The sequence below is a fragment of the Diadema antillarum genome, unplaced genomic scaffold (genome assembly GCF_040938485.1).
Source record: "Diadema antillarum isolate AM-2024a unplaced genomic scaffold, OU_Dant_1.0 seq00001189_RagTag, whole genome shotgun sequence".
Taxonomy (NCBI): Eukaryota; Metazoa; Echinodermata; class Echinoidea; order Diadematoida; family Diadematidae; genus Diadema; species Diadema antillarum.
In genome coordinates, this window is record NW_027271987.1 from 315,437 (window position 1) to 328,834 (window position 13,398).

General features: G+C 38.6%; 1 protein-coding gene across 1 annotated transcript in view; it reads right to left on the reverse strand.

Annotated features, from left to right (window-relative positions):
- Positions 1 to 810: 810 nt before the first annotated feature.
- LOC139744549 (contactin-2-like) overlaps positions 811 to 13,398 on the reverse strand; it is a 123,287-nt gene continuing 110,699 nt past the window's right edge. The window contains exons 15-22 of the mRNA XM_071654984.1: positions 8,537 to 8,680; positions 7,773 to 7,843; positions 6,183 to 6,414; positions 5,141 to 5,256; positions 3,472 to 3,658; positions 2,950 to 3,062; positions 1,482 to 1,665; positions 811 to 945 (exon numbers count right to left, since the gene is read on the reverse strand). Of these exons, the coding sequence (XP_071511085.1) occupies positions 833 to 945; positions 1,482 to 1,665; positions 2,950 to 3,062; positions 3,472 to 3,658; positions 5,141 to 5,256; positions 6,183 to 6,414; positions 7,773 to 7,843; positions 8,537 to 8,680 (1,160 nt within the window). The 3' untranslated portion in view covers positions 811 to 832. The remainder of the gene's footprint in view (positions 946 to 1,481; positions 1,666 to 2,949; positions 3,063 to 3,471; positions 3,659 to 5,140; positions 5,257 to 6,182; positions 6,415 to 7,772; positions 7,844 to 8,536; positions 8,681 to 13,398) is intronic.

Below are 13,398 nucleotides of genomic sequence, written 5' to 3' on the forward strand. Positions count from 1 at the left end.
CAGAATCTAAAGTGCCATTGTATACTGAACCTTAAGTATAATGCAGCTATACGTAATCATGATGGAAATTTTAATCTAAATGGGAGACAATAAAGCAAAGATAATAACTGATACCAAGATATTTCTGTAAAAATAATCAATAAAATATGCAATGCTTATATAACTGCACACAAAAATCATACAATCAATATTGCCCTACTTGAGTATAACAAGTCATAACTTGTAGTACGTAACAGTAGTATTCACATAGTTCAAGCAACATGTACAAAAAATATTTCTGCAGATATTTGCAGGTATAATACAATGACGTGTAACAACAACAACATCCACAGTCATGCCACAAGTAGATACACTCACATCCAGCACGCAACCCACAACCAGTGGCTAAAACCAGCTTTTGATACTTTGTACTTGCTATGACTACACCTACCATACTCACACAGTATGTACATACAAATAGACCACTACAGGCTCATTATATCTACACAGTCCAGGACTGGATTCATGAGTTTTGAGACCTAAATGAGTCTCACCGTACAGAATGCACAAAGAGCTGAATTCACAGCATGCTGAAAGTGATCAAAGATGATGGTCACATCTGACCGCTCCCCTACTTGTGACTTGTCCAAACTGATGAGGGACCTGAAGAAAATTTTCAAGATTTATTGACAGACGTCCGTATGGTTACTAGGAAAAAAAAATCCCACAAGACAATTCAGTTTTTGTATCCCTTTGTTCTCTCTCCAAGACTGAGAGTGACTCATATTGTACTGATTGTTGAGGCTGAAAGCCTTCGTGTTTAAATGTAGAGTGCAGTCTGGGTCGCTCCAATTCATAAGAGGTGATATATCGAATGGGTGACGGCTGTAAGAAGAAGCAGTGTCAGGGAGAGAGTTTGTACCGTGCCGCTACCTCTGTCACCGGTTGCCCCTGTTCTTGTGTTGCCTGTAGGGGTGGGGTGAATGAGACAGAAGAAAGGTAATAAAGAGACAATATAATGAATGACTATACTACATTTCAAAAGTAAGACACGGCAAACACAATTTCATCAGCCCTGCATCAATAGCCCTGCATCATTAGCCCTGCATCATTAGCCCTGCATCATTAGCCCTGCTTTTCTCTTTGACAGTCTGTTTATGTGCTAGGTCATTGACATTTCATGATGACTGTCTTCACACGGTTATTCACCTGATACATTACCATACATTTATACAATTATACTGGTAGTAAAATTCATCAGCCAGTGAATCGCATCTAGGGTACGCAAAGACTGTGTGGAATAGAACAGCGTACTCCAAGCACAAACTTGTGAAATCGTTGATGTCGTCATGTCATGTCATGTCAATCATTATGTCATCAAAGGAATAGAAAAACCAGATGGTTAGAGAATAGGAGCACTGTAGTAGCCAGATGGATGGCTGAATTATGCTGACCAGAGCACTGACACATCTCATCCTACAGCTACCACTGGCAAGACTTACCTGTTGTGACTTTCTCAGGCGGTTTACTAATGGTGCCATCACCGCCAGCGCTATAGCCCTGGACGGTGACCAAGTAGGTGGTGGCAGTGTCCAGATCCTTGATGGTTGCTCTCGTTGTCGAGGCTCCCTGTACGGTCAAAACCTCAGCATCATCCTCGTAGATGCCTTCCTGCCGGTATCGGATCTGGGTCACAAGAAACAGAAAAACTTTTGACCGTTATGACCATTTCAAAGTTTGGGTACAATATTCACTGAATCGGATTTAGCAATTAGGTATACCCCATTCATACACGGCTTTTAGATGCTCCAGCATTTCTGAACTCTATACGAACAGACACTTGGGCCCTGGAAAGCTCAGAAGTTGTGCCCCTCTTGAGGCTAGGCTTTGGAGTGCTCCTGAAGCACTCTTAACTCTGTATAAATGGTCACCAACGTTTAGAGTGCTCCCTAAGTGAAAAGCGGTATGCACTGTGCATACAGTTTGTATGTTAGTAAGTTCCTGCACACTCGAAGGTCACCAAGACAGTTATGCCCCTCTCAGCCACTTCGCATGCAGTCTCAGCGAGCAGCGATTCTCTGCATGAACAGACTCAGGGCATTTCGGGAACACTCTTGGGACAAACTGTATAAATGGGGTATTAGTAACCAATCCTACTTGCAGTACACCAAGAACTTCTGTTATTTCTTCCAGTCTTAAAGGGACCTCCAGGGTAGGGAATACTTTTGTTCACTTCAGGAGCCTAGCAATCAAGATGATTTACTTATAATGACCAGAGAAGCACTCTGAGAGCGCAGACCTCTGCCAAGCAGGTTTTTCCACCACTGATCTTGTTCTTCCATAGAGATCAGTGATTTCCATTCATACATGCATGCTGAAAATAGCCCACTCTCCTTCGCACTAGCAGAAACTAGAGCACGCACTTCAGTGCGTGTATGAAAACCTAAAAAATACACAGCTTGAACTCCCAAGTTCATTGACCCAACCTGCCAAAATATCAAAAATCCTTTATAAAATCCATAAAAATTCCCAAATAACCAAAATTTAATCACCTGTTACTTGTGTCATTCTCAACCTTTCCTGCAAGTTTCATCCCAATCCGTTCACAACTTTTGGAGTTATTTTGCACATGGACAAACCAACGCCGATGAAAACATAACCTCCTCCCTTGGCGGAGGTAATAAAATTGGAAGGTTTGCTAGTTGATCACACATAAAGTACCTAATAACCTCTAATTAAGAAGAAAATACATCTCTCAAGAGTGGTGATTTGATTATCACTGATACCTTATTGCAACTTAATTTTGTCTTTTTTTTTTCTAGATTCTGAACAGTGTATGGGGAGATCTATGCAGAGAAGGCATTTTATCCTCAAATATCAATGGTCCTTAGATCTCTCCATAGGAGAGAGAGAGACAAGAGACAGAGAAGAGACACAGGGGACCAATCAGGCAGAGGAACCAAAGATCACCTTGTATCCCTGAAGGTTCTCCTCCGCTGAAGACGTGGTGATGCCCCTCCACTCCACAGTGATGCTGTTACCATCTGCTGTTAACCTCACATCAGTTGGACTTTGCTGTGGACCTGACGAGAGGACACACTCTGGGTTATATAGGTCTTCCATGCCTGACATAGCTCTGGAGCACAAGGGTGAAGTGATTAATCACTTCAAAGACATTCTGCATAAGTATTTCTTTGATACAAGTTATTCTAGCATTTCATAAGATGTGAGTGTCATTAGGGACTGTATATCACCGTTTGACGATGGCATAACTCTAGATGTGCATTATCATATGGTGACATTAATTTCCCTCACTGCACTGCAATATCCTGTCTAATTGCTTGCTTTCAACAGTTTCTGTAGGTACATGGACACAATGTTTTGCCTTTAAAATCCTTATTGAGGAACTGTGACAAGGTTGACTTCTGTAGCTTTTTCTACATCCTAATGAAAGGAGGGGATAAACCTGTGATAGTCCACAGCATTACGTACTCTTTTTCAGGGTGGTGGCAGTCACGACGGCACTCTTGGGGCCTTCCCCACCTCCACTGTATGCCATGACGACGACAGAGTATCGGGTGTTTGGTTCCAAATCACGGATGGTAGCTGAAACACCTTGTCCCTTGCTGATGGCAGTTGGTGCATTTTCTGGCTCCATTTCTTGCGTCCAATAGTTGAACTGTGCATGGAAGGCAGTCAACAGATTTACAATACATGCGTAAGAAGCAAAGATCAGTGTTTCAGTATTAAGCATCTGTCCATGTAGGATATTGTTTATACAGTGGATAATCATGCTACGTGGTCATTTGAGGTTCAAGACAAATTTGACCTTGATGCAATTTCTGTGCAGTGCCTCATTGATGGGTCTCACAAACAATAGTACATAATTCTCTACCTATAAGGGTGTCTGCAAACAGTAGAATTTACCTGTTCTACTGGAAGAGAGAATATAATTGTAATCTAAAGTGTTCCAGCCAAAAGGAATCCCATTTCCCAGGATCCCCCTGGGGTCCAAATGTGACCCTGCATCACAAAACCAACAAAAAGTCGCCAGACATGGAAGAGCAGACTCTAAGCTTTAAAATGATGTATAACTCAATTCAAATGGACTCCCCTACCCTATCTAAATACTGGAAAGAAAGCACACACTCTAGAAAAGTGTGAACTGAGAAAAGAGGCTCTGAAGTACAGAGTCTATTCAAGTGCTTAATCTTTACCAAGCCGTGCTAGCTGTGCGATGACAGGGACAAAACACAGGATGTAAACCACTGTAGCAACAAAATTGAAAGGATTATCGGATTATGATGTAATTGAGCATGTTCTATTAACACATTCTGTCCATGATTAATGCCAACTTTCAAAGCAGTAGCGTTATCCTTTCAAAAGTTATTGGACTTGAAATTGAAGAGTGTGCAAAGGATTTCAAAAAATGAAAAGGGGTCTCTAAGACATACCTGATCATTCTACTCTCCCCCCCCCCCCCAAAAAAAAAAGGGTTGCAGGAAAACTGCTGAAAACACACTTTCCCAATTTAGGTTACGATCCCAAACTAAAGGATAATGTAGAAGGATAGCTCTTTCAGAAAATATGAAAAACTCAAGATTGATTCGGTTCACCCATTGCACCTTTTTTGAGCCCTTACGAAAAATCATGGGGTGCGACTTTTTGTTGGTTTTGTGATGCACGGTCACAAATGCGACCACCCAGCTCAAAACTAAACTCACAAGAAGTCACAGATTAGGATTCTCTGCAAAGGACAAACCAAACAATCATTTGGGTTAACCAATGCAAATTTGTTAAGCTTGTCATATACCTAGGAGAGTAATCTTTCGTCTACCTACTGTCAAAATTTGGTGGTTTAACCCGTTGAGGACGGGCTGATTTTGCTAATCCAAACGTTTCCAGTAGACACCTGCCCGAGTATACTTGGTTCTTGTCTCCATCGGGCTTAAACAAAATTGATACCAAGATACAAGCAACTTTTCTGGACTACATTTTTTTTTTTTTTTTGGACAGGCACTGCTTTTACTTGGAAATGGCATACATTTTTATTGATATTTCTGTGCAGCAGCTTGAGTGATCTTTATCTTTAAATTCTCTTTCTTCCCTTTTTCTATGAAACTGCACCTGGTAAATGTATCCCAAATGTGTGGTGACCTACCTTGTAGCCCACCAGCTCTCCCTGGAAGCTATCAGGGTCCACTCCTGTCCACCTGGCAAACAGGCTTGAGCCAGACGCACCGGACACAACAAGTCCAGTGGGGGCGCTCTTGGGTGCTACAAGGCGTGGAAGAAAGAGACAGGGTTAACCATGGGTCCATGCCACATGTTGGCATTTCAAGGTAAACCCACAACATTAGCATACTGTTGCTGGGGTGGCAATTAACATTGTATCTCAAATTTTGATGAAAATCACATTTTTTAAATTACTTGTCAAATAATCAGTTAGGTGATGCCCTATCCAAATCCTACCTACCTTATCCCCAAAATTGAAGCCATCACAACATGTCAAAGAAAAGGCAATCCAATTTGTTATAGGGATCTGGCTGCTGTGTGTTTTTTGCTCTCCAGAACATTTGAAATTTTTGAGGTACGAAGTTTTATTGCTCCAACAGCAACATGTTTCCTGGTAAGTGAGAAATGGTTTTAAGACAGAGTGAACATTGTCCTTTTCAAAATCAGTATCTTGAAATCAAAGTGTAAACCAACTTTTAAACATCTCTCTAGATGTATTTGGGCAATGTGCAAGGCTTGCAGTTTTTACAACAATGGTAAAATTGATATTACAAATCACTTGATTCATGTATCTAAAGCAAAGCAAAGCAAACATGGTTCAACAGACTACAGTCACAGGGAATGACAGGTAACATATTCCACAGGGTTTTTTCATTACCACTTGGAGCATACACAGAACACCAAAAGACCCCTGGCAACTACTTTCATAGACATTTTTCATTTTGATATTTATTATATAAAAAGAAAGCCATAAAAACCTATGGAAATTACCACTGCATTCCCCAAATACATCTTAAGGCCTTAGTATATGTTTTTTATCGTACAGTGCAAAGTCCTCATATCAAATTTTGAGAAGATGCATTGACTGCAAAAATGTAACACTAGAAAGGAAGAACAAACTTCAAATAATAGGGATAGCCTTTCTAGATTTATTTCCAAGACAGAGTCATCTGCAGGTTCCTTCTTACCTTCCTGGTAGGAGTAGATGGTCACATAATCGCTCCAGGGACCTTTGTCGACGGAGTTTGCAGCTCGGACTCGAACCCGATACTGGGTGTACAGTTCTATGCCTTCTGTAGCCACATAGACGGTGGCATCTGACACGTCGACCATCTCTTCACTGGGAACTTCGCTCTGGAGCTGTGTCCACTCCACATAGTACCATACTCTTGCAGCATTCCACTCTGATGGTGGGAAGGTCTGTCAGAGGTGAGGTAAATTTAAAAACTTGCTAACAAGTTTGCATATCTTATGGCTTAAAAGACGCTAAACATACTTTACTCTTGTCAAGCATTGTACACGCTGAAATCTTAACAGTGGTCTTATTCTCGTGAACTTTACGCACAGGCTCTCGGTAGCGAAAATACCAATGTAAGAAGATATTGACAGAAAAGAAAACAAAAATTTGCCCCGAATATATGGAACGCTGGCCATGACAAGTCGAGGCTGGTGTTGGCATATATGCCCATGCTGAAGCTGAATGCTATGTGCTATTAAGCCCCCTGCTCAAATCCTTGAAATATTAGTACTTTTTGAGAGAGAGATTTGATTTCATTTCAAGCAAGGTTTTAACAAAATGGTTTGTTTGAGAAGTCATATTTTCCTCTGAATTGATTGAATATTGACTTGTCCTTCATTTTGCTTTAGTTCACACATGTTTTGTGTTATCTAGCAGTGTTTTATAGATACTATGTCCATTGAAATCATTTGCAATTCAGCCTCTGGGTGCAAGAGTTTCTAATGACTGAATAAAGATTCCATTATGAATGAGGAATTGATGGATGGACAATTTAAAGAGGAAATCCAGCCCAAATATAGGTTAGTCTGATGAAAAGAGTAACATTTTACGAGTTCAACGGTAAAAAATTGACTGCAATCAGATGAAAATTAAGGAAGTTTTGAAATTTTGAAGTTTTGATAATTTCTCAAAAACAGTTTTTATACAGTGGGTATGAATACGCAAATGTGTGAGATAATCATGTCATACCCTCACAATTTTCCATTGATCGTGTACAAAAAAAAAAAAAATGATGAAAATTCAATGTTTCTGTCATTGAAGTCTGAAACATGACATTATTCTTGGTTGAATAACTTCAGAATAGTGATCAGGTAGATATATGAGGATTTAAGCCTCGGGCATAATTGCGTTTGAATGAAAAACTTGAAATTTCAAAACTTTTATGTACATACTATATGGTAAGTTTTGAGGGAATGACATGCTCACTTTGCCATTTGCATATTCATATTGACTGTTCAAGAACTGTTTCCCCCCAAAATAGTGAAACTTCAAAATGTCATAACTTCATTATTTTTTATCAGATTTCGATCAAAATTATACCGCTAAACTCGTAATATTTCACTCTTTCTTATCAGACTAACTTGTATTCGGACTGGATTTCCCCTTTAATGAACATATGGCTGTACTGATGCATAAATGAATGAGGAATACATGGATGGATGAATGGATGGATGAATACTTGAGTAAATGGATGGATGAATAAATGAGTACATGGATGCATGAACGAATGAATGAATAAGAAGGCATGGCAGCCACTCACATCCCATGTAATCCTGAGGTCGCCTTCATTTCCTCCACCCCCTCCAACATTAGTAGGTGATGTCGTGGGTGCTGCAAGAAGAAAGAAAATGAAGCAAGGAATATTCAGTACATTTCAGTTCATTCTTTTGATTGAATATTTGCTTAAAATCAACTGTACATCAATACATCATTACAGTCCTGATCAAATCAAAATATTTCTACATTTTGAAGAAGCCAAGTTTAATCTTTTGTAGGCCCAAAAAGGAGGGGGGGGGAAATATACTAACACCTGATATGCCATACACAGATGGAAAACTAAGAAATGTTGCAGACAAATGAAGCTAGATGTGACAACTAAAGATGCAAAATAATTCAGAAGAATTTTTTGATAAGCATGCTCTGCTAACTGAAGTAAATCAAGTGCACTATTAAGAAATCATCCATTCTCGTCAAGTAAATGATTATGGTATGTTGTCAACTGTCGTATGACTAGATGACACATTTTGATGAGCAATCCCTTTCAACTGTCTTCCTTTAGAATATGTCAATTTAAGAAGTTGGTACCCTCACAAAGCATATGTCACTATTTTCAAACAATTTGATGAACAATTACTGAAGCAGATCCCCTTACCACCACCACCACCACAGACTCTTGAAAGAAACATCTGGAGACGAAAACTCTGATTCAAGTGAAAATTCATAGCTTTCACACTGGTTGGAAATTGAGTGTTCTTAATTTCGATATCAAACAACATGACTGTTAGGTCAAGCTTCTGAACTTACCAGCCTCTGCAGTCATCTCATCAGCATGGACTGGGCTACTTGGAGTTCCTGCTCCTATTTGGTTGACAGCGAATACTCGGAAAGAATAGTTACTGTAAGGTTCCAAACCTGTCACCATTGCGGGACCTTGGTTATCAGAGGACACTGGAAACAGAAGAATAAGCAAAATAGATTATTAAGCCAGTTCACTGGAAAGTTAGGTTATTCCTTGCTTCGGTTTGGCAAGGTTTGTTAATCTTACCTAAGATACCAAACCTATTCCTTTGGCCTATTTCATATTTTTAAAGCACCATTTGAGAATAATTTCCTGTATCAACAGGATTTGTAAGCTCTTAGTGCACAACTTAGCTACTAATCTATCAAGAGACTTCTAGACCACGCATACCCAGACTTCTCTCTCATACTGCACATGCCATATATTTAGCGAGTCTCAATTTTCGTGAATCGAGACTTCCAGACGATTTCGCGAGTAGTTAAATTCGCGATCGTGGAGTGCTGTACTGCACGGAGAAATGTATACACACCTGCATGTGTCCGTCACATTCATATCGGGATCAGAGTTATCATTTTCGCATGTCTTTAATTTCGCGAATAGAACCTGACTTGTGAAATTCGTGAAAATAAAAACCTCCCGAAATGTTCGGCGTAAACAGTAGTTTATTCTGTCTTCTTGGGATGCGATGTCTTTCGAGTTTAAAATGAAGGTGCCAGAAAGATGAATTGTTTGTAAGCATATCAGAAAACATTAACATAGAGAGTTCATTCATGCATGATAAAATGTTCAACTTGAATCTATGCATCTATATCATCCACAAATCATGAAGTCATAAATGTTTGATTTACACTGAATTCATTTTGAGTGTACACTTTCCAAATATATCAACCTTGACACGGACACAATTAACTGGACTGCAACAGAAGTCAAAATTGTACTGTGTGATTATTTTGTTGAAGTGCAACACCAGTAGATGATTTTTGCAATAACGATTGTCTGTTTAGTCACATCTCTTAGGAATAGAAATGATTTGGGGGGACTGTCTCATTCTGACAATCTGGATTATAGTTTGAATTCCCAGAAGTGGGAAATCAGTCATCTTTTTAGATGCAGTTAACATCTATTACAAGCCAATTAGCAATCAAACCTGATTCTAAATCCATATTTCATGGCAGCTCTTCATGAACTCAGGGTATCCATGGTACTGAAACAGACACATCACCTCCTATAAAGGGACAATTCACTCAGTTTGCCCTAATAAGAATATCTGCACTTTTTTAACTCAGCTTGACTCCAGGATACCTAATCTCCTTGCCTCTGTACCAAACACAGTATAACATGCAATCCTTCGGACCCTTTATAGTGTAAATGCTGTCCATTTTTAACCATTCAAACAGAGGAGAGTAATGTGTTCTATCCATCTCTTAATAATTCAGACTACGTTGCTACAAACTTACAAATCTTCAAGATTTGACAACAATTTTAGAACCAATGTGAAAATGTATGTGACGCTTCACTTGTTACACCTGAATCAAAAAGATAGTTTTGTTGCAATGATGGAATAGAAAAGAGTAGACATGCTGAAAGATTAAACAAATCTAGAATGTAATATATTCATGACTCATGTTGATTTTTGCTGTCACTTCATGGCATTAAGCCAAAAATTTGGATTAAGCCTTATGATCAGTTTACCACCAGGAGCACTGATGCTAAAAAAAAATTCGAATAGAATGTGGAAGAGTTAGAAATACTGGAGTGCTTGTAGGCAGGCAAAAGAAAGGCCCTACCTAGAGGTATATCTGGCACAGTAGGGAAAATCTGCCAGCTATGTCATCTTGACATGTGTGGGGCACTCCAACACACTTTACATATGACAACTTTGTCATAATACTTACAACACTAGATGTCAAATTGAAGTGTAGAAACCAGTGTATAAAAATGAAATCCTTAATCTTCGGAAATCAACATGTGCTGAAAGTTACCATGCAGAGTTGTTAACACATTGAATTACAAAGTGCATTGTGAAAGGAAATTGTAATGAGTTGTAATTCAAGTCAAAATTGGTGCTCTGCAATGCTACAAATAGGCAAGGTTTGCTGAAGAAAAAAAAGAGAGAAAATTTTCGAAATGCTGTTCTAAAAGTTGTTTTAAGACACACTATTGAATAATTTCTCTTTGATCCACAACATGCACCACCTACTGGAATGTGCATCTAGGATCTCTGATCTACTGCACAAAACAACATGAGTGCAATACATGAGGTGAAATCATATGTCAGTGTATGTGCATCAGTGTTTGTTTGATGATACATTTTTATCAAATGATTACTGTATAATTCACCGTACTAGCCATAGTCCAGATGCACTGGTCTCTGACAAGCAAGAAAAATTGTTCACGAAAATGTCATCTTTACAGGGAAGAAAACCTCTCATAAGCCGTGGTCACACTGGAAAATTATTGCAACGTTAGACATTGCAAAGTTCTTGAAGTTTTGATTGCCAGCGTGACCGCAAACTTCCCGAAAACTTCTCACAAAACTTCCCACTCCAAATAGGGAAATTCCCCTAACCCCGGCCAATCTTCTCGAAGTTTATGCCGTCTTGACGCTGGCAGCTGAAACTTCGTGAAGTTTGTCATGTGACCAGTCCATCACCTGTTTGTGAGTGGGGTCCTCAAAGCACATGCCCATTGGGGTGTATGTGTGTGCATTGTTACATCACAATCACAAGCTGTCAGACAGCATGCGTTTTCTTCTATGTTGCTCATGCACACCAGTGACCCAAACTTTGAGAACTGAAATTTCGAGATGTTTGGCTGCCAGTGTGGACGGATGTGCAAACTTTGCCAAGACTTATCAAAGTTTCGCTTAATTTTGACTGTGGCTATATACTTCTGATCCAGCGAGTATTCACTAGAAGTACATGTCTCTGGTTTACAGGAAGGGGATTTTTTTTTTGAACTTCAGAAAATGTGGCACAATGCTAAAATGGATGAACAACTAAAATAACAGAACAATGAAAAGAGCATAATCTGAAACTCAACAAACTAAAACAAAACACAGTTTGGTGACTTGCTTTGGCATGGAATACACACTCACACATATGATAAGGTATGATTACTGTTGGGGATGATATTTTTTACAAATGGATGAAACATTTGGGAGTTCTGGTATATAATTTAATCATAAATGGATATACTGCCATCTGATTGAAGGACAAGGGTAAATCTATAAATACATAAATGGTACAGGGAGATTTTTTTGTGTGTGTGTGCATATATACATATATCTATATCATATATGTCTGTGTGTGTGCTATATAATTGTGAATAATCAGCACTTGGCATAATATTGGATACTACATTCTACTAACAAGAGGTTGACAAATGTACAGGATATCTAGTTTATCCAGGGGAGCTACTAATGCATTCCAATCACAGCATACCACATCATCAATGGCTTCTAGAAACAGCACATCCCAATGTCTGACAAATACAAGATTCATCATTTGGAATATCCATCAAAGCTTTGATATCATAAAAATGCTTTTTAAAAACATTTACACAATATACATTATTTCACAGAACATTCACAGGAAACCTCTATGAACTAGAAAGCAAAAGAAAAAAAAAGAGAGAAATGGATGCATTATTTAAAATCAGGCATACTATAGCATACTAAGTAAATGGAATGTATTGCACTGTGCTTATCCCCCCAAAAAATTTACACATCCAAACATTTCCACTTAATGAACTGTTTGTGTAATCATTTTTATATGTGAAACTTAATTCAAAAGCAGTTTATTTATAAACAGCAGACTTCAACTCTCTTCACTAGCAGTCACATCAAAAAATAATCACTTTGATTTTAAGTCAAGGACCCTAAAATTTGACATATTCTTATTTCAAATGCAACCTTGGTGGAATATAAAAAAAACATACATACAAACAAACAAACAAAAATATATGTACAGAAAGCCTCACTTTTTACAAGAGAGATTCAGAATATCTGTAGGTCTTGTGTCTGCTTCTATGTCATATGAGAAACACTTTTCAAGTGTCCACGAAGAGTAGTTTCCTGTACCTTATCAGCAAATTGCAAGCGATCAAAGCAAATCAGTTCACATTTCTTTCCTTGACCCCTAATGAATGCTGTCAAAGGATGAATTTCGAGGAGTGTTGTGAGTTTCATGGTGCTTTGGAGTAATTCCTGCATGATAGTCTGGTATCTAAGAGTCACTTCATGGACACATAAAACTCAGAACAGAAGTTCATCATTCATGTGACTTCTAGGGCTTAAAGAGCTGCTGGAATATGCACTGGCACAACTAATTCAATCATTCCAAACCATTCATATGGACAATCATAAAACATGTGTGCAAACCTCCATGGCTACGTGGTCATTGCTAATATTCGAACCAAAACATTGTAAAGATGTTGGCTCTAATCTCATTCTTTAATGAAATAGGTCCAGCAAGTTGATACCAGTCTATCTATCACACCAATACAGCAAAGCATTATTCATTAAACACTAAAAGTAGTTCCACAGCGGAACTCGTATGGAGCAATAATTTCATTGTGCATGATAACAATTTGACTCTGATAAATATTTCCATTTCTGAAATGATATAGGCTTGAAAAAGAACAGAGAATGAAGGATTTCAGAGGATTTGTAATCAATTGATTTTTTTAAAATCTTTTTATTTCATTTGGCAAGGCTTAAAATCTGGGATTAGAGATACACCAAGCAGACTGTGATTCAAATTTTGTTATTACTTCCATACAAAAGTGGGGGCATCCACAGCAGTTTCTCTCTGAAAATGCAGCTATCAAAATGTAAGAACTGTATACCATGTGTCCAGTAAAGATA